Source organism: Euprymna scolopes, chromosome 45 (assembly GCF_053919585.1).
Source record: "Euprymna scolopes isolate OS-2025 chromosome 45, ASM5391958v1, whole genome shotgun sequence".
In the NCBI taxonomy this organism is placed as follows: domain Eukaryota; kingdom Metazoa; phylum Mollusca; class Cephalopoda; order Sepiida; family Sepiolidae; genus Euprymna; species Euprymna scolopes.
In genome coordinates, this window is record NC_136526.1 from 7,022,715 (window position 1) to 7,050,301 (window position 27,587).

The window sequence follows — 27,587 nt, forward strand, 5'->3', positions numbered from 1 at the left end:
TGCACAATTAAATTCTTTTTACAATACAAACATATCTAAACTATTTTATATGAAATTTAACAATGCAAATTCAAACATTCCATTTTCTGAATCTATTTCTGAACCTTGCTTACAAGGTTCGAATCTCGGTCTATCCTAATCTTATTTTCACTTATCTAATGTTTTTTTTTATTTACAGGAAAAGGGGACAGCCCTTTTTCCTGTAACATAAATATAGAATAATTATATAAAAAAAAAAAATAGCAGAAATAGTTTAAATGAATATAAAAAAAAAATGGCCGACGGTGTCAAAAAATCATTTATTTCATTTATTGACACAAATTTGATAAACAAATAAAAAGCATAACATGAAACAGATTTTTTTTCTCTCTCAAATATTAGTTTCCGTGTTTTCCGGGGTCGTAAAATATCCATAAAAAGTCAATTGGCACCGGATTTACTGAAAGGTAGACGACATCTTTAACAGACGCCTATTTTCTGGACACGTAAATCGGGATTTTTGCATTTTACCTTTTCAAATTCACAACTGTAAAAAAAAAAAAAAGCACAATAATTAATTAAGGATAGCTATAACAGAGCCGCTAGCGCTTGTAACCGCAGCAGCAGCCGCATGAGACATATTCAAATGACCGAGCTAGTGCGCAATATGACGTCACAGCGAAGGAAGAGAAAGGAAAGTAAAAAGAAAACAAAATCACCACGTGGCGAGGACTGGAGAAGAAATTTTCTTCCGGGGAGGATTAAAGTTTGACCCCGTTGTGGCGAGAGAATTTTTAACTACATGGCAGACGACATAAACGAAGACATTCTTAGCCTCTTCCACAACACCATTCGCCGAGTATCCGCCGTGCTCCCGCCAGCGCTTGTGGAAAAGGTAAGCTCCCAGTTTCGAACCTGTATCAAGATGGTGATTGAGGCTGAAGGCGGCTACATTTAATAGATGTCAGTACTACTACATAATCAAGTTACCTGAATTGATTTTTTTTCAATAAAAGTTTTTAAATGAAGCTAGCGTGTTATTTTTTTATTTATTTATTTTTTATTTTTTTTTTTTAGGGCGAAACTTTTTTGTTCCACTCTGTACTTTAAAAAGTAATGTCCTTTCAGATACAAGGTTCCATGTTTTTCTAGTGATCTTATTGGATTATCTACTTTAAAATACAGCAAGTCTATATATATATATATATATATATATATATATATATATATATATATATATATATATATATATATATATATATATATATATATATATTTAAAAGAGTGTAGCCATCAACAATTGTATTTTTTTTTTAAAGGTTTTCATCATATTTTTATTTTAAAATATTTTTATATCGCGTTTTGAGCTTAGGGTGTGCTCTCTTCAGATGTTTTCGTAATAAGTTTTTCTTTAAAATGGGAGTTTGGAAAGTTATTTTTACCTCCGCTGATACTAAATGTGTTTTTCAGAGTGATGTGTGGTCTCAGACATTCTGTCTTAAAGAAAAACTTATTACGAAAACATCTGAAGAAAGCACACCCTAAGCTCGAAACGCGTTATAAAAATATTTAAAAATAAAAATATGATGAAAACCTTTAAAAAAAAAACCAATTGTTGATGGCTACACTCTTTTAAATATACATTTTTTTCTCTCGTTGGAACTACACAACCATCACTTTAAATATATATATATATATATATATATATATATATATATATATATATATATATATATATATATATATAGTAATTTATAAAATATATATGGCGACTAAGCTACACTGAATATTCTGCGTTTCATCCACTGTAGGATTCGTCAGGCTTATGCGCGAATTTTGTGGTTGCTTCTTGTTTTTATATATGTTGAGGATTTCTAGTTAGCCAATCAGCTTTCTAGTATCCACCGCGCCCCCTCCTATCAACCAATGGGCATGCATTTTATCGAACAAGGGATCTGTTTTAGAACTAGGTTAGTGGTTTAAGGTAGATCTTTTCCCTCCTTTTTATATATATATATATATATATATATATATATATATATGAATATACCTATGTGTACACACACATGCACACACACACACATATATATATATATATATATATATATATATATATATACATATATGTGTGATCGTTTATGTATATTCATGTTTATTTAATTTATTTATTTGTTTGTTTTCTATTGTTATTGTTAGTTTTAAAGCTATTTTGTATCGCTATCCTAGAGTGAGTTTTATTTTGTGAACACAGTTGTTTGCTATTTCTCGCCTACAGTTTAATAGATTTTGAGGTTCTTTAAAGTACAGGATAGCAAATTTTTCATGGAGGCATAATTTACATGGGTCGTCCAAGTGTCTGCATGTGGTAGCTTGTCTCATTATTTTCCATTCGACTACCGGCGAATGTCCGCTTTCTTTGAGTTCCCAGTATTTATTCGCTAGTGTTGTTTTGATACGGTGTTTTTTATTTTTGAAGGTACTTTTGTGGTCATAGTATCGGGCTTTAAAATCTAAGGAAGTCATGCCTATGTAATATTTCTTGTTATTCGGGTTTTCTTTCGCAAATATTGTTGCTTGATAAACTACACTTTTTGTTAGGCATTTATTTTGGACTGGGCAAATTGTGCGGTGTCTACAATTGCATTTATCTTGTTCGTTATTATTATTATTATTATTTATGGTATGGTTGTTCTTGTCTGGGGTTGGTTTGTTATTATTATTATTATTATTATTATTATTATTATTATTATTATTTCTGCTAGTGTTGGTTTTATTTCTGTCATGGTGTCTACTTTTTTTAGTGTTTATTTTGTTGTTGTTTACATTGATTTCATTTAGTATTTTGTTATTATGTGCCTTAATTATCATCTCTAAATTTTCGCAACAACTGTAAGATAACTTCAAGGTATTTTTATTGAAGATTTTGTGTAAGGGGTTGGTTGCGGGAAAGTGTTTTTGAATAAGATCTAGAAATTTCTTGCCAAGTTTTGTTTTTAACATTTGATTGTATGGGGCCGTATACCAAATTATACTTCTTTTTCTTCTATTTTTACTTTTATTATAGTTGTTGGTGTTTTGTTGCTTATATTTGATATCGATATTTTTGTATCCACTATTTTTTAGGGCTGTTTCGTAGATATTGGTTGACCTGTTAAATGCATTTTCATCGCTTGAGTTATTACTGAGTCTACTTACGATCGAGTTAGGAATGTGTTTTATAATTGATGGTGGGTGGTTGGACTTAGGGTTTACGTAAATTGGAGTAGCGTTATCTTTTAAGTATGGTTCATATGTGTTTTTATCTAAGTTTAACGTGACGTCCAGGAAGTTTGTTATTTTTATGTTAGCTGATACGTCTGCTTTTAGGCCTAATTTTTTCATTTCTTTGTGTATGATTTTCTTAAAGTTTTCTCCCTTGACTTTGTTGGAGTCTTTTATTATAGCTAGTCCGTCATCTCTATATAGGCCGATATCCGTAGCATCGAATATGCTTGTGAATAATCCCAGAAGATCTGATGCCTCTACAGAGTCTCTGGCACTCATCGCCAAATCGAATGAATTTTTCATTTTATTTTTTATCCATTGGTTATGGTTATTTATTAGAACTGATTTTCTACATTTTTTAATGATGTTGATTTCTTCTGAGGATATATCAGTGTATACCTCGGCAAATTCTAGGGCAATCTTAAAAAGTTCTTCGGATATCGAGGGATAAAATCTATGATGTCAAACTGTATGAACGTACATTTATCTTTGTTTTCTATATTTTTAAACCAGGTGATTGCTTCGGTAGTATTTGCCCACTGGTTTAGTTCTAGGTCTTGTTTGATTTGTTTGTTTACTCTAGAAAGTATAGTTTTGCTAATTCTACCTATTTCTGGTTTAGTTGGGTTTATCAGGCGGGTGCTGGGATTATTATTAAAGTCCCATTTGTGGTCTTTACTCAGAATGTATGACTCTCTAGGTTTCAATTTGCCAACTTTATCGCTAATTTTTAATTTATCGGTAATTTGTTTACTTTCAGTATTTATTATATCGATGTAGTCGCATTCGTTTGTGTCTAGTTTTTTGTAGTTTTTTGTAATGTTTTCTGTGATTAGTTGGTTATATTCTTGCTTATCTATTTTGTAAAAGTTTCTGGTTTTATCTGCTTTTACAAATATTTTATTAGAGTTGTTTATGTTTCTAACGATTTTGTGTAGTTTCCGTTGGAAATTGTTAGGTCGATTGTGGAATTCTAGGTTTTTAATTACGTTTAAAAGGTCATTTTCAAAGTTTATCAAAAGGTCTACTGTTTTCGCATTTTTAAGGGTTTTAAAACCATAGGATTCTTTTTTGTTTACGTTTTCATTTTTAAGGAAGAGATTTGCTCGCCATCGCATTCGGCGTATTAGTTCATCTGTTTTTTGGATTAATTTAATAATATAGCTATGCTTGCTGGGTTTGGGGATGTTTTTTAGCGATGTTTCGAAATTAACAGCAGAGAGATGGCGGGGGGGGTGAGTTGGGCCTCTGTAATTCACAGAGACAGAATAGCCTTTGGGTTCTAAATTAATGGATTGTGTTCAGTTGTAAGATATGTTTGTCGTCACTTGCGAGTCTGTTGTTCAGTAGAAGTTTTCAAAATAAAACAGTCACTAGATTTTATGTTTACAGACACCAAAGTGAAAATTAACAAATTTAACCCTACCAGACCTGAGCTACTGAATCTAATTTGGTCCCGTGCCTGGCTCCTGAATAAAATTGTGAAAATATTTTAAACACGTTAATAATTTTTTGCCACCAGCATTCAGCCTTCGTGTGCCAGTCTGCCCAACAGGTGGAGCCCTCTTTGATGCACAGGCCGATTTGCATCGTCAGAATTATCATCACTTTCTCCTTCATCGATATATTCATCATCACTAGCGTTACTTGATTCAGAAACTCCTGATCAAATTTGCTTTCGTCTGAATCAGAATTTATCACTTTATCCAACGCTCGTTGCACCGTTAAACTCCTTGGTCTCGCTCTGGTCAAGTGGGTCAAAAACGGCGTACTTCCGTTTACCTGTCAAAGTGCTTCATAGCTACTTTAGTCAAAGGAAGCCATTTGCAGAACGTTAATCAAGGTTAAGCAGCAATTGGAAATTACCGGTATATCGGTAACTCGGCCCGGTAGGGTTAAAAAAGAAAGAGAACTGATTTTTTTTTCCTTTCTTGTGTTTCTTGCGACGGAGTTAACAACGTGTTGGGTTTGTTAAAATGTAAGGACGCCGTTAAAAAGAAGGTATACAACTTTACACAGATGGTACAAGCATTTTGATTGATCGGTTCTAGCTTTTGGCCTGTTTATTTTTATTTTTTATTTTTTTTTTTAATCCAAATTCAGTTCTGGTCAGAATGGAGCAAAGCAAAGATAGAAAAGAAAAATTATACTATCTGCAAAGATATCTCTATTTTTCTATCTTGGTTCGTTCAACATACTCTTTCTCCTTTCTTTTCACTTCTTTCTTGGCTGGGAGTGACGAAGTTTTGTTTTTTTTTGTTGTTTTTTTTTGTTCTTTTTTTGTTTGTTTGTTGTTGTTTTTTGTTTTTACATCTATATGCGATTCATATCCGGATAAATCCTAAAAAAAGATACAAAAAAAACTTTTGACTGCAACCCTTTTTGTAACAAAGCGCGGACCTGTTTATGGCAGACGTATGCGAATGACCGAGCCGTATGCGAGATGACGTCACGGCAAGGAACAAGAAGAAAAGATTATAAAAAGAAAGGCGTGTCCAGAAAGGGAGAGATGCGTTGTAGGAAATGCCAATCAAATTTCTGCCTTTTGTTTGTTTACTTGCGACTATCTCAGACACAACGTGTTGTGTCCAAAAACGCCGGGTCTATCTGCTAGTATATGCATATAGCCTTGGAAGTGTTTTTTAAACCTTGAAACAAAAATAGTAAAATTTAAAAACTATTTAGTCCTTCATCGGAAAATTATTTTGTAATAATAATAAAATTGGGTACTAGTGCAGAGAGTGATCCGAACGTAAATAATAACGTTATTATTTTAAAAAGCCATTCTTAACATAAGGAGGGGAGGGTGTTTTGTACCTATTCTATACTTCAACCTTACAATTGAATAAAAAAAAGCATATAAAACTTTTATTAAACTTGGAAATACAATTTTTAAAAAAATAGCGCGGATCACTCTCTGCACTAGCACCTAAAATTTTCAATCTCTGAATCAACTTGCTTTCTTGAATTCACAATAGTCCTAATGTTATTTCAGGGATCATAACTTGTTTATAATGAAACAGGCACACACATATATAAATGTGCGTGTGGTGTTTGGATTAAATACGTTTTTTTTTTTCAATTATATTTCACTTTTTGTGTATACCAATCCTTTTTGTTTAGAAGCTCGATGTCTGTTAAATATTACAACAGAGCACATATAACGGAATAACAGTATAGTTAGATTTCAATATCTAAATATTTATTTCATATTTATAAATATTTATGTCATAATTTAGGTACTTTTTTTACAGGTCCGTTTCATTATGAATAGCATATGCACGAAAATAGACGATATTGACATAATAATAACCGTTTGTTCCTGCATAACGAAACGAATCTGAAAAAAAAAATATGTACCGAAATTTTAACGTTCTGAAGGAGTTGTTTGCATGAAAAATAAATAAATATATATATATATATATATATAAATTACAATTAAATTTACCAAAATGGTCCAAGATGGTAAAATTAAAGTATATTATGAATATTAAAGAATTAATATTTATAAAATTATCTCAGCCACATGTAAAAACTCGATAAAACCAAATAGGAAATAGAGCTTATAATACGAGCAAACAGTTAATAAAATATGTTAAAAAACACTTTGAAATGAGTTAAAAACATATTTAATCTGAGAAGGAAATACTAGATAAGTGGATAGTCCTTAATCCGCGGAGTTTCGATGAAATACTTTCCTTCTCATCAGAGGGTAGGAATTACCAAAATGCGGGATCAGATTTTGCATGCAGAAGTATTTGATGAAACAACAAGTAAGTCAAAGATCCCGTAAGGGATAAGGACTATCCACTTATCTAGTGTTTCCTTTTCAGATTAAATATGTTTTTAACTCATTTCAAAGTGTTTTTTAACATTTTTTATTAACTGTTTGCTCGTATATATATATATATATATATATATATATATATATATATATATATATATATATATTATTAGCACAACGTTTCGATCGCTGTAACCTGCGATCTTCTTTGCTGTTGAGAACATGCATCTTTTTTTCTACTAAGGAAAGGAGGTTGGCTCTGTAGTACAAGAATCCGAACCGTGAGTTTGGGGATGGGTCCGTAGATCATAAAGATTTGCCCCCCCCCTTGCATTATATTTTAAAAAAAACGCATGGGTATCGATCCTCTGTTTCGTACAACATTCTTTTCACTGCTATTAACAATTAGTATAGATATTCCGAAAAACTGAGTCATAAAAAATATCTTAGTGACCCCTGAAGATTGAACCGTCTTTATGATCTACGGACCCACCTTCAAACCCACGATTCGAATTCTTGTAATGCAGAGCCACCTCTTTTTTACTTAGTAGAGAAAAAGAAGCATGTTTTCAACACCTGAAGAAGGTCGCAGGTTGCAGCGACCGAAACGTTACGCTAATAACACCCAAAATGAGAATAATAGTCGGATTAATTAACATAACACAAGCATTAACATATGTTTGAAAAAAAATATATTAACAAAAGAAATCTTAATATTTTGGCCCAAAATATAAGTAAGCAGTTTTGAAGAATAGCGAAAGTATTATGTCCGTTTTATGCTTCCATACTTCCATTGACAGACGCGTTTTATGCACAATTACAGGAAATCTAAATAGTTTAGTTCGTGGAACATCAGACTCACGGTTTCAGGTTCGATTTCTGGTCATGACATCAACTTTATTCACATATGTTTGAAAAAAATATATTAACAAAAGAAATCTTAATATTTTTGCCAAAAATGTAAGTAAGCAGTTTTGAAGAATAACGGAAGTATTGTATCCATTTTGTGCTTCCATAGCTCAATTGACAGACGCGGGCGCCACCTGCCGGCGTGTTTGCAAGTTAGGGTCTGGTTTTATGTACAATTACCGGAAATCTGAATAGTTTAATTCGTGGAACATCAGGCTCACGGTTTTGGTTTCGATTTCTGGTCATTGCATCAACTTTATTTTTTATTTATTTTTTTTGTGTGTGTTTCTACACGGGGATCATCATTTATTAAGGCCCGGAGGCCACTGGAGGATAAGGGTTAATGGGTATACATTAGTCAATGTGATTATAACGTAGCAAACGTAAGTAGTGAGAATTTTGTAAATTGGATTACTTGGGGGGGGCGGTTCATCAAGAACTTGTTTACGTTGGACTTGAAGACAATCAGATTGTAGTCAGCTGGAAAGCAGGCAATCGGAAGAGTGTTGTGGGAATTGAAATTCCCAGGCTAACTCGATTGTCGCCCTTTACCTCAGAGAGCGACCTAGCTACGTCACTTCCTTTTTCTCATATTTCTTTCTCTTTCTGCTGAACGCTCGACCAATCAAGATGCGACAGAAATCGCTCCTGGTGGGGGCATCGGCCACCCGGCCAGTTCCTGACTAGCCAGTCAGCCTTTCGTAGTTACCAATCGCAAGTAACGAACTTTTATTCTAACGAACTCTCATTATTTCTATCTGTATCTTTAATATTTCTCATGTAAATAAATCTGCATTCTTTCACTAATATATATCGGTATGTTTTCGTTGTCATTATGTGACCTTTTGCTTTTCAAATCCTTTTACCATCCAATACATTCACCATACACAAGGAGGACGGGATCGTCTATCACACAAGCAGAGCATTCTGTCCTCCTCAACAGAGTTCCACAGGCGTGCAGTTCTAAGAAAGAAACTTTGTTCATGGAATCTACGTTTAGGTTTAGGCACAGATGAAGAGTGTGGGAAATTATTAATAGTGGTTTTGGCTAGACGAGTGTTTTTTGTGAAAATTTGGCGAGGGGGGGGCATAGATTGAAGCTCAGCCAGTCAGCCTTTCGTAGTTACCGATCGCAAGTAACAAACTCTTATTCTAACAAACTCTTATTCTAACAAACTCTTATTCTAACAAACTCTTATTCTAACGAACTCTCATTCTTTCTATCGCTTCTTCATGTATATTTATGTAAATAAATTGCAGTTCTTTCGCTGATATATAACGTTGTCATTACATACACAATGAGGACGGGATCGTCTATCACACAAGCACACCCACACACACGCACAAAGGCATATGTATATAATTACATATTGCACGGGGATGGAAAAGAGATATTACAGCATCGCACAGATGCTGAAGAGATATTGTTACACTGCATGAAGATGCAAGCGAGAGGTTGCTCCATCGCATGGAATGTGAAAGGACGGATATTTCACCACATCAAGAAATTATTCATCAAATTGGAATTATTTAAACTACCCTTTATAATGTTGATCCTGCTGAGAGCGACATAAAACTAAAAATTGGATTATAAAGACAGTGTCGCTATATACTGAATTGTTGAAAACTTCAGAACTGAAAATATTTCTTTTTGGGCATTTTATTCGATTCCACAGGCGTGCAGTTCTAAGTAAAAAGCTTTGTTCATGGAATCTACGTTTAGGTTTAGGCACAGATAAAGAGTGTGGGAAATTATTGATAGTGGTTTTAGCTAGACGAGTGTTCTTCGTGAAAGTCTGGCAAGGAGGACCATAGATTGATTTCTATTTAGTTATTTATTTGCTTCCCCACTGAGCAAATTAGGCACAAGGCCATTTTTTAATGTGGAGAGTGAAGGGAGGGGACCAGTTCCACCGAGAGGAAACTGGATAGTAACAGTTGGTATGAAGGGTTTCCCCTACATTGGCATAAACTGATTGCCCAAGAGCAATGGTCTGAGATGTGGTGTTGCCCCCACATATGGTCTTTGATTGCAGTATGTATTTATTTGCTTCCCCACTGAGCAAATTAGGTACAAGGCCGTTTTTTAATGTGGAAAGAGAGGGAGAGGGAAGGGAAAAGGGGACCAGCTCCCGATGGGTGGGAAATGGGAGCTGGATAGTAACTGTTGGTATGAAGGGTTGCCCCTACATTGACCAAGGTCTGATATGTGGAGTTACCCCCACATATGGTCTTTGCTTGCAGTATCTGCCGGAACAGATACTACACTTTCATAACAGAAAAAAAGATCTTGACGAGTGTTCTTCGTGAAAGTCTGGCAAGGAGGACCATAGATTGAAGTTCAGACGAGCACTTGCCATGGAAATAACGATAAAGCAGAGACAGGTTCTCAACATCTCTTCTGTAGGAAAGAGGTTGCAGAAAAGAAGACATATCTGAAACAAGAAGACAGAAAAAGTGCTTACTCATTGTCGTACGTGACATTATCCGTGCCACAAATTGGATTCACGCCATGACACGGGGTCTTCACCAGAGACTGACAGAATGCGTCCATAGTCACGGGTGCCTGCGTTGTCGTGGTCGAACAGAATCCCGTGTAAGCTTCATCAATAGTGTTATCCTTACAGTGGGCCTTCACCAACTCGCACCTGCAAAGCAGAAATAAATAAGACATGTTATGTACCAGCGTTTGGGACGGTTAATCGGAATCAGAAAAATCGGAACTGCTTGTGGTATCGGAATCAGTGTCTAAATCGAACCAAAATTTCTGATTTTCAAAATGATCCTTTCACTTTTAAACATTTTTAGCTGAATTTTCTATTTATGGCAAAAATGAAAAGAATTAATGAAAAGCTAACGAGTTTATGAAAAATTTTGGATGCGATGCTTAAAGAGAAAAAACGTTTGTCAAATTAATATATATATATATATATATATATATATATATATATATATATATATATATATATATATATATATATATATAGACAAGCAGGCAGACCGGACGTTGCCCGGGATCAAACAATGATCAACAAACGTTCCACTCTCCCATCGAAATCGGTGAAATCGCCCATTTTTCAATCAAATCGATTCATTGCCTGCTCTAGTTGGGGACCCACCGCGGTGCACCAGGAGTAAGCTTCCCATGCCTCCTCGCAGTTACTTATTCCGCAATAGATTGTAATCTACATGCACTGTAGAGAACTTACTGTTGGTTTTATAAAATTATTTTATACACTAGCGAGGGTACCCGGCGTTGCCCGAGTGTTTGTTTCCGGGACGGGGGGGAGGAGTTTTAAAAAATGTTATGGTAGGTAAGTAGGAAGGATCAAACCCGGAGTCATGAGTAAAAGTAGGAAAATAAAGTGTGAAAAAAAAAAAAAAAAACATCTGCAACGTTAACAGTTCGGCCACCAAGAAAAGTCCATTCCAGTTGTTTAGGAAAAAAAAAAAAAAAAAAAAAAAAACGACTACGGTAGGTCGGCGCGAACGTGAAAATATAATGTGAATTGTTCAGCACGCTAACCACTACGCCACAGAGCACTGCAGCTTAGTTTAGTGATTTTAAATAACTTCACATGAAAGAACTACGAAGCCAAACCGGTGTTCTCTTCTCAACTGTTCCTTGTGAACGATCTCCAAACGGTGTTAAGTGGTGGCAGGGGGAGGAGGAATTTATTAGAGAGAAAATATTTTACCACTTCCATTGATCTTAACCGATTTTGGCCGTGACTTCTCAGCAGAAAAAGTATAGAAATCTAAGATTATCGAGGAATTTGAGAAATAATAAGCCTATAACACACCTCAGATATTGTTCTGCCGTTTGTGCATATTATATTTGCATGAAATATCTTTATTTTTAATCCTATTAATGTCAAAATCAGACGGGAAAAAATGAGTTCATTTTATATATATATATATATATATATATATATATATATATATATATATATATATATATATATATATATATATATATATATATATATATAATAATATATATATATATATATATATATATATAAGAATAGAATAGAATAGAATAGAAGATAGATAGATAGAAGAAGAAGAGAAGAAGAGAAGAAGAGATAATAGTTTGAATTAGTTTAAAATACAAAAGTCAAGTGTCATGCTTTACTTGTGTTTTGAACGAGTCCCTGTCATATCAAAGAACTTACTGTTGACTTTATATGACTGACCTTTCTACTTTTGCGGTGAAAATGACTTGACTTTTGCAATTTAAACTTTAATTCAATTGTGCTCTAAACAGAAACATTTATTTTAAATGCGCTCCTGTCATATCAAAGAACCTAGTGTTTATTTCATATAATGGGCCTTTCTTCTTGTGCGGTAATAAAACCTCTTCAGTGCACTTGTGATGTTAGGCTGTATAAGGCGTTCACTTTGATCAAAATCACCTGCTCCTTCTTTAATCGGATTTTTTTATTATCGATACTTATCGAAGACATTCCGATACAAAACCTATCTACGAACACTGCGAGGCACGCAAAGTATCTTCGTGTGAAATTTCAAAATAATCGGCTTAGCCGTTTAAGAGTCCATAGGAAACGAACACACGCATGCACGCGTTCACACGCACGCGCACACACACACACACACAAAGTTCCTTTTATGCAATAGTAAAGATTTTAAAGTAGATGAGAAAATATAATCTATGTATGTATATATATATATATATATATATATATATATATATATATATAGTAAAAATGGTAATTAATAAACACTGAAGAAAGTGGTCAATACTGTTGTAGAGCAAATATGCGTTTTATTTTTTATTACCGTATCTTTCTGTTGAGTTACATTATTGTTTCAGCTACCCGGCCGTTTTTTTGTTTTTTTTGCCTTCTGTAGCTTCCTCAGACTTTTACAGAAATGTTCGTTATGATGGGATGAAAGAGTGAATGATGTCAGGGGAGGGGTGCGAGGAGAGCGGAGAAAAGAGACCTCTTTTTTCCGCTTTTCTCTCACCCCTCCCCTGACATCATTCACTCTTTCATCCCATCATAACGAACATTTCTGTAAAAGTCTGAGGAAGCTACAGATAAAACGCATATATATATATATATATATATATATATATATATATATATATATATATATATAAAACTCAAATGAACTTGTAACGGGTGTTGTAATCCAACATCCGGTTTACGACTTCCGGTTGCGCATACGTACATAAACATAGACCCATAACAGCGTAAACAAATAAACACAAATTGCTGGACCGGTTTCGTTCGAACAAACGGACGTCCTTCGAAAAGTGAATATCTTAAATTTATTGAATAACAAACTTCGAGATATGGGAAGCAAACGCAAAACGTGATTACTAATAATACGTATAATCATCGACCTGTTTCATATATGATATATATTATATTAAATAATCAACGCGACAATAAAACATATTTTACTGTGTACGTTTTCAGCATCTCAATTATTTTTTCGCGTTTAAATTATCTAAATAAACAATTGTTAATACCTTCTGCTTTTTTTACATCGTTCATTTCTCGTATTACGTTTAAATTATTTTAACGCAATTTTCTTACAAATAAATCTATTTTAATCTGTTGACAACCATAAGAGCATTTACAACGACGATTTACCCACCGCCTTCATTTTATTTAATTTATTCTCCATTTTTTAATACACCTTAAACGTAAATAAATAATCCCGAAAATGTTGTTTTATTTTTATAAATAAATAATCAATACAATAAAACGTATTGTTTTACTGTGTACGTTTTCAGCATCCCAATTGTTTTTTTTTTCGTGTTTAAATTATCCAAATAAACAATTGTTTATACTTTTTTTTACATCGTTCATTTCCACATTGTCTTAATTAGTTTTATTGACCTTATTATTAACATAAATTAAATATTTGACCCAATGGGTCATGAATGTTTGTTTAAAATAAATGAAAAAGTTATATTTTATTTTCATTTTCTATTTACCAACATAAATAAATGTCTTTTAATTACGTTTAAGTTATTTTAACGCAATTTTCTTACAAATAAATGTACTTTAACCCGTTGACAACGATAAGAGCAATTTACAACGGTGATTTACTCACAGCCTTAATTTTTAAAAAAAATATTCTCCATGTTTTAATACACTTTTCTTAAAAAACATTCATACATTTTCTTCTACACTACCAACATAAATAAATAATCCCGAAAATGTTTTTTTTAATTTGCGTTACAAATAAATAATCAATGCGACAATAAAACGTATTGTTTTACTGTGTACGTTTTCAGCGTCTCAATTGTTTGTTTCTTGTTTGTTTGTTTGTTTTTTTTGGGAGGGGGCGTTTAAATTAAAAGATATATCAAAATTTGAATTTAACTGCGGGTTTAAGTATTATGGTATCTGTTCAGTGGGCATTTGCCTATAAGTTTGGGAAACCACTTATAATTCAATGGCTGTAAGTTTGTTCTTTTTTTTTTCAAAAATAAACAATTATACATCATGTCTACATAATGTCTGAACAGTGAACACTATCCCCTTCACTCAAAGAGCTTCTTCTCCTTCTTCTTCCATAAACACAATTAAGGAATGAACATTTAATATATAGGAATCGTTATAAACGAACAATCTCTCTAAGTCTCTTACAATAAAATGAACAATCTCTCCTTCTCTTTCTCTCTCTCTCTCTCTCTCTCTCTCTCTCTCTGAGTCTTTCAACATCCCTCTTAATAAAAGACTCTCTTCTAAACATCACTTATAGTAAGACTCTCTCTCTCTCTCTCTCAATGAAACCCCTATATGTAACATAATAAACAGAACGACTCATAGAAATCTATCTATTTTCTTTTTTCATTTTTATATACTTTCATAAAAATGTTACGTCACAAAAAACTATTTTCTTTACGTCACAAGTGTCACGCTCATGCATAAATTCCATAGCTAATATAACATACTGACTACTCAACGCGTCACGATAGTCTGATATATCTATAAAAGTTAAATTGTCTGTGTATTTGTCTGTGTGTGTGTCTGTCTGTATGTGTACATTTCCCTACCAAACTACTCTGTCAATTTTCGATCTACAGACTCGAGATTTGACATAAGGGGTATTGAGATTTGGGAAAATCTTTTTAATCGGCTAAAAATTTGGCTGTCAAACTCCCCCACCAATTTTAGGTCTAAACACTTGAAATTTTAGAGATAGGTTCCTTCGACATGGATCATACTTTTTAAATTGATTTGAGCCCAAAAAAATAAATGTTAAGGGGTCAAAATTGGGGTCAAAGTTTTAAACATTTTGACCTCTCAGCCAATTTTTAGTCTAAACATTTGAAATTTTAAATAAAGTGTATTCAGACATAGGGCAAGCTTTTTAATCAGTTTTTGACCGAAAAGTTGGCTGCCAAGGGGTAAAAGTTCAAAAGATTTAAAATTTGCGGTCTCTAGCAAACTATTCAGCCAATTTTGGGTCTAAACATTTGAAATTTTATATGAAGGGTATTCAGATATGCAGCAACCTTTTTATCAGGTTTTGGACGAAAATTTGGCTGCCAAGAAGTCAAAGTTGAAAGAGTTGACCTTTGCAGACTCTACCAAACACTTAAAATTTTAGATGTAAGTTACCTGGACATGAGTCAAACTTTATATATATATATATATATATATATATATATATATATATATATATATATGTATATATTATTTAAAAAATATAAATGTCGCTCCCCATATGGGAGTACCAAATTGTTCCCAACTCACATTTAGGTAAAAATGCACTTTTGTAAATACTTAAATTCATTCAAAACCTATTGCAAAAACAAAAACAAAAACAAGTAACGTAAATCGCGATATATCCGAACAGTCAGCGAGGTGGACGAGTGGTAAAAGTTTAGGCTTCTTACCATGGGGTCCAGATTTCGAATCTCGCTAGATTCAGCCACTCTGATGAGTCGTAGACGATGAAACACGTGTCAGCAGATGATTATATTCTAAAAACAATATATATGCAGCTCCCCATATAGGGGTACCAAATTGGTTAAAGGGAAAATTATTCCCAACTCGCATTCAGGTAAAAAAAATATACTTTCGTAAATACTCTAATTCATTCAAAAAGTATCGCAAAAACAAGTATATATATATATATATATATATATATATTGCTTTTTTCAGAATTTAAAATTAAACCACTAAATTTATATATTGCTCTATTCTTAAATATTGAGCTTTTCCTTTTTGGCTAGGATCTCCTTGAAAATATTACTTCAAGTAATATCTATCAGGATTTTCATCTGAATTCTATCACAGTCTTATCTCGCTTATATATATATATATATATATATATATATATATATATATATATATATGTGTGTGTATGTGTGTGTGTGTGTGTGTGTGTGTGTGTGTGTGTGTGTGTGCACATAAAGTTATGAACAGTACATAGGGCTCAAGCAAAGATAGATATGTTTTATTATTATTGGTTCACAAGGAGCTTTCACACAGGTCATAAAGTGAATCTGCATTATCGAAACAGTCGCTTACCATTGAGTTCTCTCTAGCAGTGGCCATTGGTCTCCACTGGAATTTGAGTTGTAATAAGCCTCCCCAAGCTTTTTTTTTTTTTTTTTGCATTTCAAATTTGTAATTATTCGGACTACTGTTCTCATAGTGGATGTTAGAAGCTTCTGCTTTAGAGGTGGATTATCTAAGGGAGATAACCAACATTTACTAAGAAAAAAAAGCATATTTTGTAATAAATAATTGAAGTTAAAATGACATATACGAATCCATGAGACCAATTTTGTCAATCCTGATGATGACACCCTTCCAAGATTGGTATACTGCTGGCAGCTATATATATATGTGTGTGTGTGTGTGTGTGTGTGTGTGTGTGTGTGTGTGTGTGTGTGTGTGTTGTGTGCGTGTGTGTGTATGCATGCGTGTGTGTGTGTTGTGTGCGCGCGTGTGTGTGTGTGTGTTATGTGCGTGTATGCGTGTGTTGTGCGCTTGTGTGTGTGTTGTGTGCGTGTGTGTGCGTTGTGTGCCTGTGTGCGCATGTGTGCATATTGTGTGCATGTGTGTGTGTTGTGTGTATGTGTGCGTGTGTGTTTGTTGTGTGTATATGTGTGTTGTGTGTATGCGTGTGTGGTGTGTGTGTTGTGTGCGTGTGTGTATGCGTGTGTGTATGCGTGTGTTGTGTGTGTGCGTGTGTTGTGTGTGTGTGTGTGTCTGTTTGTGTGTGTGTGTGTGTCTGTGCATGTGTTGTGTGTGTGTGTGTGTGTGTGTGTGTGTGTGTGCGTCGGCAATAACCCTATTCGGATTTAACCGGCTTCCTCCAAAGGAAGAAGTTCCATGGGAGTATGAAATTCCCAAGCGGTCCCCAGTCGCATGTATATCCCTGTCAGGGGAGATGACGACGTTAGGTTTTTGCAACTTTTTGCAGGGAGGTGTCGACATCCTCCTGCATACAGCGCCTGGAATTCCCCAATTGGTCACCCATTTTAGTAATGACCAGGTTCAACGTTGCTTAACTTCGTGTCATGTTATGTCAGCTGTTGGTCCCCACAAAAAGTAAATCTGCAATATAGAAGCACCCCAGAGCACATTCGCCAGCAAAATATGTTTTTGTGTATTGATATTCATATTAAAAACCCTTTTTTTCTATTTAGTTATTTATTTGCTTCCCCACTGAGCAAATTAGGCACAAGGCCATTTTTTAATGTGGAGAGTGAAGGGGAGGGGGAACTGGATAGTGACAATTGGTATGAAGGGTTTTCTCTACGTTGACCAAAACTGATTGCCCAAGAGCAATAGTCTGATATGTGGTGTTGCCCCCACATATGGTCTTTGATTGCAGTATCTGCCGGAACAGATACTACACTTTCATAACAGAAAAAAAAGATCTTGGCCCGAAGGCCAAGAAGAAAAAAGGCGAACCTTTTTTTCTATTTATTTAAAAAGAAAATAGAACTTTGTTATAACAAACGGCTCGTAGAATTTCATTCATCTGCAAAAGATCTAACTAATTTGCATATTCTTTTAAGCATTCGTTTTAATTAATTCCCTGTTAGTTTTTTTCGGTTTTCTTATGGGATGATCATCTTTAGTTAACTATTACGTGTAATTATATTCATGCAGATATTCTACATGATTTATACTTGCATAATATTTTCGTAAAAAGTTTGTAGTAAACACAAACCTCTTTCTATATATATTTATGTATGTGTGTATATATATTTGTTTAAAAGATTTGCCTATCAAACTCCTCTGTCAGTTTTTGGTCTACAGACATGAAACTTAATGTATAGGGTATTCGAACCCATGCGAAACTTTATATTTGTTTTTTTAGTCAGGGAAAATCGGTACAAAAGTGTAAAAATTGAAAAAATGGAATTTGCCAGGTGAAGGTCGAATTACGAATATGCATGCGTAACGTAATAGCTATTGATTCATGTTTTAATTTTTAGGTTCGCAGCAAACATGTCTTCATATATCAGGCATTAATGTCAAAGGAAAAAGTAAATCGTAGCTAAATGTTTTGATTTCGATTCTCGGTGGTGGCACACAAGTTATTTTTTTTTTTTAATCATTAATACATATTGGGTCCAATATAATCTATAATATACATCTCACCTGTTTGTTACAATGTATGTATATATGTATGTATGTATGTATGTATATTTGTGTGTGTGTATATGTGTATTGGTGTGGAGAGGGCTCCCGTAAGCCGTGGTGATGGCAACCTTTCTAGCAGAAGCAAATCTCTGATTTAAAAAACCATAAAGCGGGAGACCAGTACCCGCATTAAGCTGGTCTGCAGTTTAATTTGTTGCTGACTATCTTGCTCTTGCTTGTTGCTGGATCTCAACATTTTGAAACGAGAGAGAGACTTAGCTGTCGTACAAAGCTAAGACTCTGTAACATCATCTTTGTATAGATACTCCCTCAGACATTTGGAATCATGGATTTTAAATATCTGAAGGAGTGGCACTCGTGTGACAAGACGTTGCAATCATCATGTATGTATGCATGTATGCCTAAAAAAAAGGCGACGGATTTGAATGAGATCGGTATCGTTTTGAAGCTCGACCCTTTGGACCACAAATATCGAAAAATTGGCTAACAAAAACATTAATTCCTTCACTCCTAACTGGACACTTTTCTACAGGGAGGGGTCGCTTTTTTCGCCGATATTTTCGAAAGTCATCCCCTCTTTTCGATTGATTAACCTTAAGTTAATCCTACGCCATTTTCAGGTTTGGCGATGGGCGCAACAGTAAAGATATCACGTTATTTATTTATTTTTTCACATTCTTTTCATCCTTCGTGCCCACTACCACTTTTTTTTTTTTTTTTTTTGCTCAACATACACCTCCAAACACCCGGGCAACGCCGGGCTAGTATAATAATAAATACGAAATCTGCATTAATTAAAATATATTTACGCGTATTTTATGACCGGGCAATGCCGGGCGGCCTGCTAGTAAAAGTATATAAGCGTTCGTTTTCAGTATTAAAATCTATTCGTAGAGCAGTGTACCATTTGTATATATTAACCAAAATGTGAACAAACAAACAAACAAACAAACAAACAGACAGACAGAAATACAGCGTTATTATATCTCTATCTCCACTATTATATAAAAGGAACTTTGTGTTTGTCTATGTACATGAGAATGGACTCGAAAACGACTCGGTCGACTTTTATAAAATTTCACACAAAAATAAAAAATAAAAATACTTTATGTGTCTGGCAGTGTTCTTAGATAGGTTTCGTATCGGAATGTCGCCGATAAGTATCGATAATCGAAATAATCCGATGGAAGGAAGAACAGGCGATTTTGACCACCTTACATGGCCTAACATCACAAAATGCATTTGAGAAGATTCTTTGATATGACAGGGGAGCGTTCGAAATGAATGTTTATGTTTAAAGCACAATTGCACGATGATACTTGACTTTTTTTTTTTCATTTTAAACTTTAATTCAAGCCATTATATATAAAAAAAATAATTTTATAAAATCAACGGTAGGCTCTCTACAGTGCAATGTAGACTACAATGTATTGTGGACTAATTCACTGCAGAAAGGCATGTGAAGCTTCCTCCCAGAGCAACACGATGTGTCCCCAACTAGAGCAGAAAATTAAATGGTTTGATTAAAAAAAAAAAAAAAAATGGGCAACTGGCTTCAAGTCCAACGTAAACAAGTTCTTAATGAACCGTCCCCCTAAGTAATCCAATTTACAAAATTTCCACTACTAACAGATACTATGCTATAATCCCATTGACTAATCTACCTCCATTAACCCTTATCCTCGAGTGGCCTCCGGGCCTTGATAAGTGGTGACTCCTTTGTAAAATAAAAAAAACAGCGATTTCAATGACAATAAAAATATGGGAGGATGAAACATTCGTTGGTCATCATTCAATCCCGGACAATGTCGGGTCTTCCTGCTGGTTCAATAATAAAATACTTACCCATTATCATACGACTGGTTATCAGTGCCACAAATCGGACTGATTCCATGGCAAATTATATGATCGATATATTTGCAGACGATTTTCTCAAACCGTTCTTCGCATTTCCCAGCATGCACCATGCCAACATTTGTTGTGCACGCCATTTGATTGAGCGAACATCTGTGAAAAATAAATAAAACTCTACTCAGAAATGAATTGGAATGTAGACCAGAAAAATACAAGCAAATTAAATCGTACGTTGAAATTTTAATATTTCGTCAAAAGACCTCCCTAAAAATAAGTATGTTTTTAATGAGGTTTAGGAATGCTGAATACTATCTATATTTTTGCATCCTATAAAAATGACCTGAATTGTAATTATCACCGAAAACAAAGAAACGCATTCAAGGTCAGGAAGTTAGAATTGCGTAACGCAAAATAAAGATGAACAATTAAATATTTAAAATATTTACATTTCTGGAATGTAGGTTGATGTATTTATAAAACACAAATCACATTAAAAAAAAAAGGTTTCCTTCAGTCTTGACAGACTATGGATATCCACGGTAAGGTTGTCTGCGCGTGAAATTTTTGTGGTAAGAGTTGTGCAATCTCCACCCACATCTCTCCTAAGTCGACATTGTTGATTACCAGTGGCAAGTGGAGGTTCAGGACGACTATAAACAATGCCGAGATAAGAGGACAGCGCACACAGCGTCATGAAACAACAACATAAACAAAAGGGAGAGGTAAAAGAGGGGGAGAGACGACAGTCATTTAGTATGAGTGACAAATTCCGGCTGACACACACACACACATACACACGCACATATGCACACACATACACAAACACACATACAAACAAACATATACACAAACACACAAACACACATATACACACACTTACCGCTAAATGCAGTTGCTCTGTCCCCTCCCTCCTTTCCCCGCCCTCTCTCTCTTCCTCTCTCTCTCTCTCTCTCTCTCTCTCTCTCTCTCTCTCTCTCTCTTGTCAATGGCCAAGAGTGAATTGTAAATAAACTTGTATGCTGACAAAATCTGTCTGTGTTGATTCTGAGAAAAAAGAATTGTCAGGTGCATATATAATTTCGCAATCATTTAAAATATGCAAACTAGAAAGTTATATATACACTAACATGCCGCCCGGCATTGTCCGGTTGTAAAATACGCTTAAATATGATACTTTGATTAATGCAGATTTCGTATTTATTATTATTATACTAGCGAGGGGTAACCGGCATTGCCCTGGTGTTTGGAGGTGTGGGGGGGTTAAAAAAAAGTAAGTATGAGGATCGAACCTGAACCGTTGAGGCAAAGTTGTGGAAAAAAAAAGCGTGCGACGTTAACCATTGCCCCACCGCGAAATGCTTATGGAAACACCTTTGAATTTATTTAATTACTTGGATTTAGCAGGTGCTCGTTTTAATGAGTTAATGAGGTCAAGTTTAACTGCGTACTGCTGAACGCTTCCCCCCCCCCAAGATGTTATAGGAAAAAGACTAACCCACATGCGGCGAGCGACAAATCTTGAATATGTATCTTCCCGAAATCGAGTAAATTAAATAGACAGGCGAGCTTCGTTGTTAACTGTGAGATATTACAATTTATATGTGATATAAAAAGTTTTAAAAAGTTGTGAACCGACCGACCGCTTCTCTGAAAAAAGCCTTTTGTAGACACACAGAAAAAGCGAACACACATACATACATACATTTTCGCTTTTATATTTATAGATTATTTTCATGGAAAATACTCGACTGGGCGCCAATCTTTGGTTCACTTTTGTCAAACATTTACAGTAATAACTAAATCTGCTAACACAATAAAAAAAAACCCAATTCATAATAATGATTTAAAAAGTTTTTGAAAAAATGACTCGTGCGCCACTACCGAGAATCGAAACCAAAAAGTTTAGCTTACGATTTACTTATTCCTTTGATGTTAATGCCTGAGCTATGAAAACATGTTTGCTGCAAGGCTAAAAATTAAAACATGAACCAATATATTATTTAATTGGAATTCATTATTGAGATGAGTATTATTTATTAATTTTTATTTACTGCGGACTATTATCCTCATCTTTTCTTAGTTGTTTCACAACGTTTCGGCCAACTATTCCTCTGGCCTTCGTCATGAAACAACTAATAAAGATGAGAATAATAGTCCGCAATAAATAAATTAATATAAATAATACTCATCTCAATAATGAATTGCAATTAGAATAATATATATGCCATTCGGTACGGATCCGACCATGGAAGATCAGATAATAAATAAACGTAGATTTATAAGATCAAAAAAAATCCAACCTTGATTGCCCTTCGGGGCCCATGGCGCAGTGGATAGAGACTAAGGATAGCATTTTCAATCCTACCCAAAGTCGGGCAGAGGGTTACTTAGCCAAAACGTGGTGAGACGACAACGACTATGGATGAGAATTCAGTTAGGAGATTCGGAGTTCCGATCCCGTCGCGGTTACCTGACACCTGACAAAGGCCAGAGGAATAGTTGGCTGAAACGTCGTCAAACAACAACTAAGAAAGAGGTCACTTTTAATGCATCCAAAATCAAGCTTCTATCTTTACATCATCAACGCTCTGATCCCCATCTGGCATCAATTGAAATGGATGGCTCTCGTCCTGGGGAGGCTCCATGTTTTGACAAGCTTCTGGGTTTGACCTCCTTTACTCCTGATCTGAAATGGAACGCATACATCAAATCTGTTGCCAGGGACGCTGGGAAAATGGTGGGATCCTTCGACTGCTCGAGAAGATATCTCACTACTGATGCAATTCTCTATCTGTATAAAAGCCAAGTACGTCCAAGGATGGAGTACTGCTGCCACATCCGGACAGGAGCTGCTAAAAATAGCCTATCCTGCCTTGACATAGTACAAAATAGACTTCGTGGTTTAACGGGGAATGCCCTTTTCTCTTCTCTGCAACCTCTCTCCCACAGAAGAGATATTGCGAGCCTGTCTTCGTTTTATCGTTATTTCCATGGCAGGTGCTCGTCTGAGCTCCAATCCCTCGTCCCCCTCCTCGCCAATCTTTCACGAGAAACACCCATCTGGCTGAAACTACTGTCAATAATTTTCCCCACTCTCTATCTGTGCCTAAATCCAAACGTAGATTCCATGAGCAAAGCTTCTTTCTTAGAACTGCATGCCAGTGGAACTCTCTGCCGCTTGCCTGTTTCCCACCTGACTACAACTTGGACATCTTCAAGTCCAACATAAACAAACTCCTGACAAACCGCCCCCTTAAGTAAGACATTCTATCAAAACCCCCAATACTAATGATTACTACAATACTATCTCATTGATTACTGTACACGCAATAACCCTTATCCCTGAGTGGCCTTTGGGCCTTGATAAGTGGTAACCCCCATGTAAAAAAAAAAAAAGATGAAAATCATAGTCAGCAATAAATAAATTAAAACGTTGAGGGTCTTTCATTGCGAGTGTCACCTTCAAGTTTCCCATTTTAAATTTTGCAAACCACTTCCGAACGGTTGATTCTCTAGTGCTTATGTATTGATCAAAATATCATGTTTAAGCGTATTTTACAACCAGGCAATGCCGAGCGACCTGCTAGTTGTTAAGAAAGTCAAAATCTTTTCCAATCGTCTTTGCGTGTCTAAAAGACGCTCAGAACTTTTCGGACAACTTTGTTATTAGTAACAAATTTTTTTAGATGAAGACTGATTGTATTATTTGTATTGATCGGACTATTGTTCTCATCTTGAGCGTTATTTGTGTAACGTTTCGGTTGAATTGACCTTTGACCGTCTTCAGGCATGTTGTTGTTTAGAAGCGTTGGACAAATAACACTCTTGATGAGAACTATAGTCCGATCACTACAAGTAATACAAACCTAATCACAAGTTTTCAACTAAAAATCAACCTACCTTGAGTTATACGTTTTTCCGTCGGTTCCACACAGGTGAACCAGTTGGTTATGCGGAGGTTGGTTGCAATCTAATTTCATTATCTCCTTGCACCATTGGTCACCGAGGATATTACAGTTTGAAGGAGCTGCATTGAGAAAAAAAAGAGCATGATTTTAAATGAGGAAAAAAAATGGCTGAATGCTATATGCGAAGTGTTTTCAATCCAGAATATTTATTCGAAATGCAGCGTCCGTTCAAAAAGTATCAAGACTCTATTTTAAAATCCTGTTCAAAATGATAGGTGTGTTCAAAAAGTATCCAGACTATATTTTTAAATCCTGTTGAAAACAAGGTGTGTTCAAAAAGTATCCAGACTATATTTTTAAATCTTGTTGAAAACAAGGTGTGTTCAAAAAGTATCCAGACTATATTTTTAAATCCTGTTGAAAACAAGGTGTGTTCAAAAAGTATCCAGACTATATTTTTAAATCCTGTTGAAAACAAGGTGTGTTCAAAAAGTATCCAGACTATATTTTTAAATCTTGTTCAAAATGATAGGTGTGTTCAAAAAGTATCCAGACTATATTTTTAAATCCTGTTGAAAACAAGGGGTGTTCAAAAAGTATCCAGACTATATTTTAAAATCCTGTTCAAAATGATAGGTGTGTTCAAAAAGTATCCAGACTATATTTTTAAATCTTGTTCAAAATGATAGGTGTGTTCAAAAAGTATCCAGACTATATTTTAAAATCCTGTTCAAAATGATAGGTGTGTTCAAAAAGTATCCAGACTATATTTTTAAATCTTGTTCAAAATGATAGGTGTGTTCAAAAAGTATCCAGACTATATTTTTAAATCCTGTTCAAAATGATAGGTGTGTTCAAAAAGTATCCAGACTACATTTTAAAATCTTGTTCAAAATGATAGGTGTGTTCAAAAAGTATCCAGACTATATTTTTAAATCTTGTTCAAAATGATAGGTGTGTTCAAAAAGTATCCAGACTATATTTTAAAATCCTGTTCAAAATGATAGGTGTGTTCAAAAAGTATCCAGACTATATTTTAAAATCTTGTTCAAAATGATAGGTGTGTTCAAAAAGTATCCAGACTATATTTTAAAATCCTGTTCAAAATGATAGGTGTGTTCAAAAAGTATCCAGACTCTATTTTAAAATCCTGTTCAAAATGATAGGTGTGTTCAAAAAGTATCAAGACTCTATTTTAAAATCCTGTTCAAAATGATAGGTGTGTTCAAAAAGTATCCAGACTCTATTTTAAAATCCTGTTCAAAATGATAGGTGTGTTCAAAAAGTATCAAGACTCTATTTTAAAATCCTGTTCAAAATGATAGGTGTGTTCAAAAAGTATCCAGACTATATTTTAAAATCTTGTTCAAAATGATAGGTGTGTTCAAAAAGTATCCAGACTCTATTTTAAAATCCTGTTCAAAATGATAGGTGTGTTCAAAAAGTATCAAGACTCTATTTTAAAATCCTGTTCAAAATGATAGGTGTGTTCAAAAAGTATCCAGACTCTATTTTAAAATCCTGTTCAAAATGATAGGTGTGTTCAAAAAGTATCCAGACTATATTTTAAAATCCTGTTCAAAATGATAGGTGTGTTCAAAAAGTATCCAGACTCTATTTTAAAATCCTGTTCAAAATGATAGGTGTGTTCAAAAAGTATCCAGACTATATTTTAAAATCTTGTTCAAAATGATAGGTGTGTTCAAACAGTATCCAGACTCTATTTTAAAATCCTGTTCAAAATGATAGGTGTGTTCAAAAAGTATCAAGACTCTATTTTAAAATCCTGTTCAAAATGATAGGTGTGTTCAAAAAGTATCCAGACTCTATTTTAAAATCCTGTTCAAAATGATAGGTGTGTTCAAAAAGTATCCAGACTATATTTTAAAATCCTGTTCAAAATGATAGGTGTGTCCAGAAAGTATCCAGACTCTATTTTAAAATCTTGTTCAAAATAAGAGGTGTGTTCAAAAAGTATCCAGACTATATTTTAACATCCTGTTCAAAAAGTATCCAGACTCTATTTTAAAATCCTGTTCAAAATGATAGGTGTGTTCAAAAAGTATCAAGACTCTATTTTAAAATCTTGTTCAAAATGATAGGTGTGTTCAAAAAGTATCCAGACTATATTTTAAAATCCTGTTCAAAATGATAGGTGTGTTCAAAAAGTATCCAGACTATATTTTAAAATCCTGTTCAAAATGATAGGTGTGTTCAAAAAGTATCCAGACTATATTTTAAAATCTTGTTCAAAATGATAGGTGTGTTCAAAAAGTATCCAGACTCTATTTTAAAATCCTGTTCAAAATGATAGGTGTGTTCAAAAAGTATCCAGACTCTATTTTAAAATCCTGTTCAAAATGATAGGTGTGTTCAAAAAGTATCCAGACTCTATTTTAAAATCTTGTTCAAAATGATAGGTGTGTTCAAAAAGTATCCAGACTATATTTTAAAATCTTGTTCAAAATGATAGGTGTGTTCAAAAAGTATCAAGACTATATTTTAAAATCTTGTTCAAAATGATAGGTGTGTTCAAAAAGTATCCAGACTATATTTTAAAATCTTGTTCAAAATGATAGGTGTGTTCAAAAAGTATCCAGACTATATTTTAAAATCCTGTTCAAAATGATAGGTGTGTTCAAAAAGTATCCAGACTATATTTTAAAATCTTGTTCAAAATGATAGGTGTGTTCAAAAAGTATCCAGACTATATTTTAAAATCCTGTTCAAAATTATAGGTGTGTTCAAAAAGTATCCAGACTATATTTTAAAATCCTGTTCAAAATTATAGGTGTGTTCAAAAAGTATCCAGACTCTATTTTAAAATCCTGTTCAAAATGATAGGTGTGTTCAAAAAGTATCCAGACTCTATTTTAAAATCTTGTTCAAAATGATAGGTGTGTTCAAAAAGTATCCAGACTATATTTTAAAATCTTGTTCAAAATGATAGGTGTGTTCAAAAAGTATCCAGACTCTATTTTAAAATCCTGTTCAAAATGATAGGTGTGTTCAAAAAGTATCCAGACTCTATTTTAAAATCTTGTTCAAAATGATAGGTGTGTTCAAAAAGTATCCAGACTATATTTTAAAATCTTGTTCAAAATGATAGGTGTGTTCAAAAAGTATCCAGACTATATTTTAAAATCTTGTTCAAAATGATAGGTGTGTTCAAAAAGTATCCAGACTATATTTAAAAATCCTGTTCAAAATGATAGGTGTGTTCAAAAAGTATCCAGACTATATTTTAAAATCCTGTTCAAAATGATAGGT

General features: G+C 34.1%; 1 protein-coding gene across 1 annotated transcript in view; it reads right to left on the reverse strand.

The window, feature by feature from the left end:
* Window positions 1-280: 280 nt before the first annotated feature.
* The window catches only part of LOC145269024 (ovomucoid-like), a 39,597-nt gene continuing 12,290 nt past the window's right edge, over window positions 281-27,587 (reverse strand). Inside the window, exons 2-5 of the mRNA XM_080124599.1 lie at window positions 24,310-24,436; window positions 20,401-20,562; window positions 10,402-10,584; window positions 281-526 (exon numbers count right to left, since the gene is read on the reverse strand). Coding sequence (XP_079980725.1) covers window positions 460-526; window positions 10,402-10,584; window positions 20,401-20,562; window positions 24,310-24,436 — 539 coding nt within the window. The 3' untranslated portion in view covers window positions 281-459. The remainder of the gene's footprint in view (window positions 527-10,401; window positions 10,585-20,400; window positions 20,563-24,309; window positions 24,437-27,587) is intronic.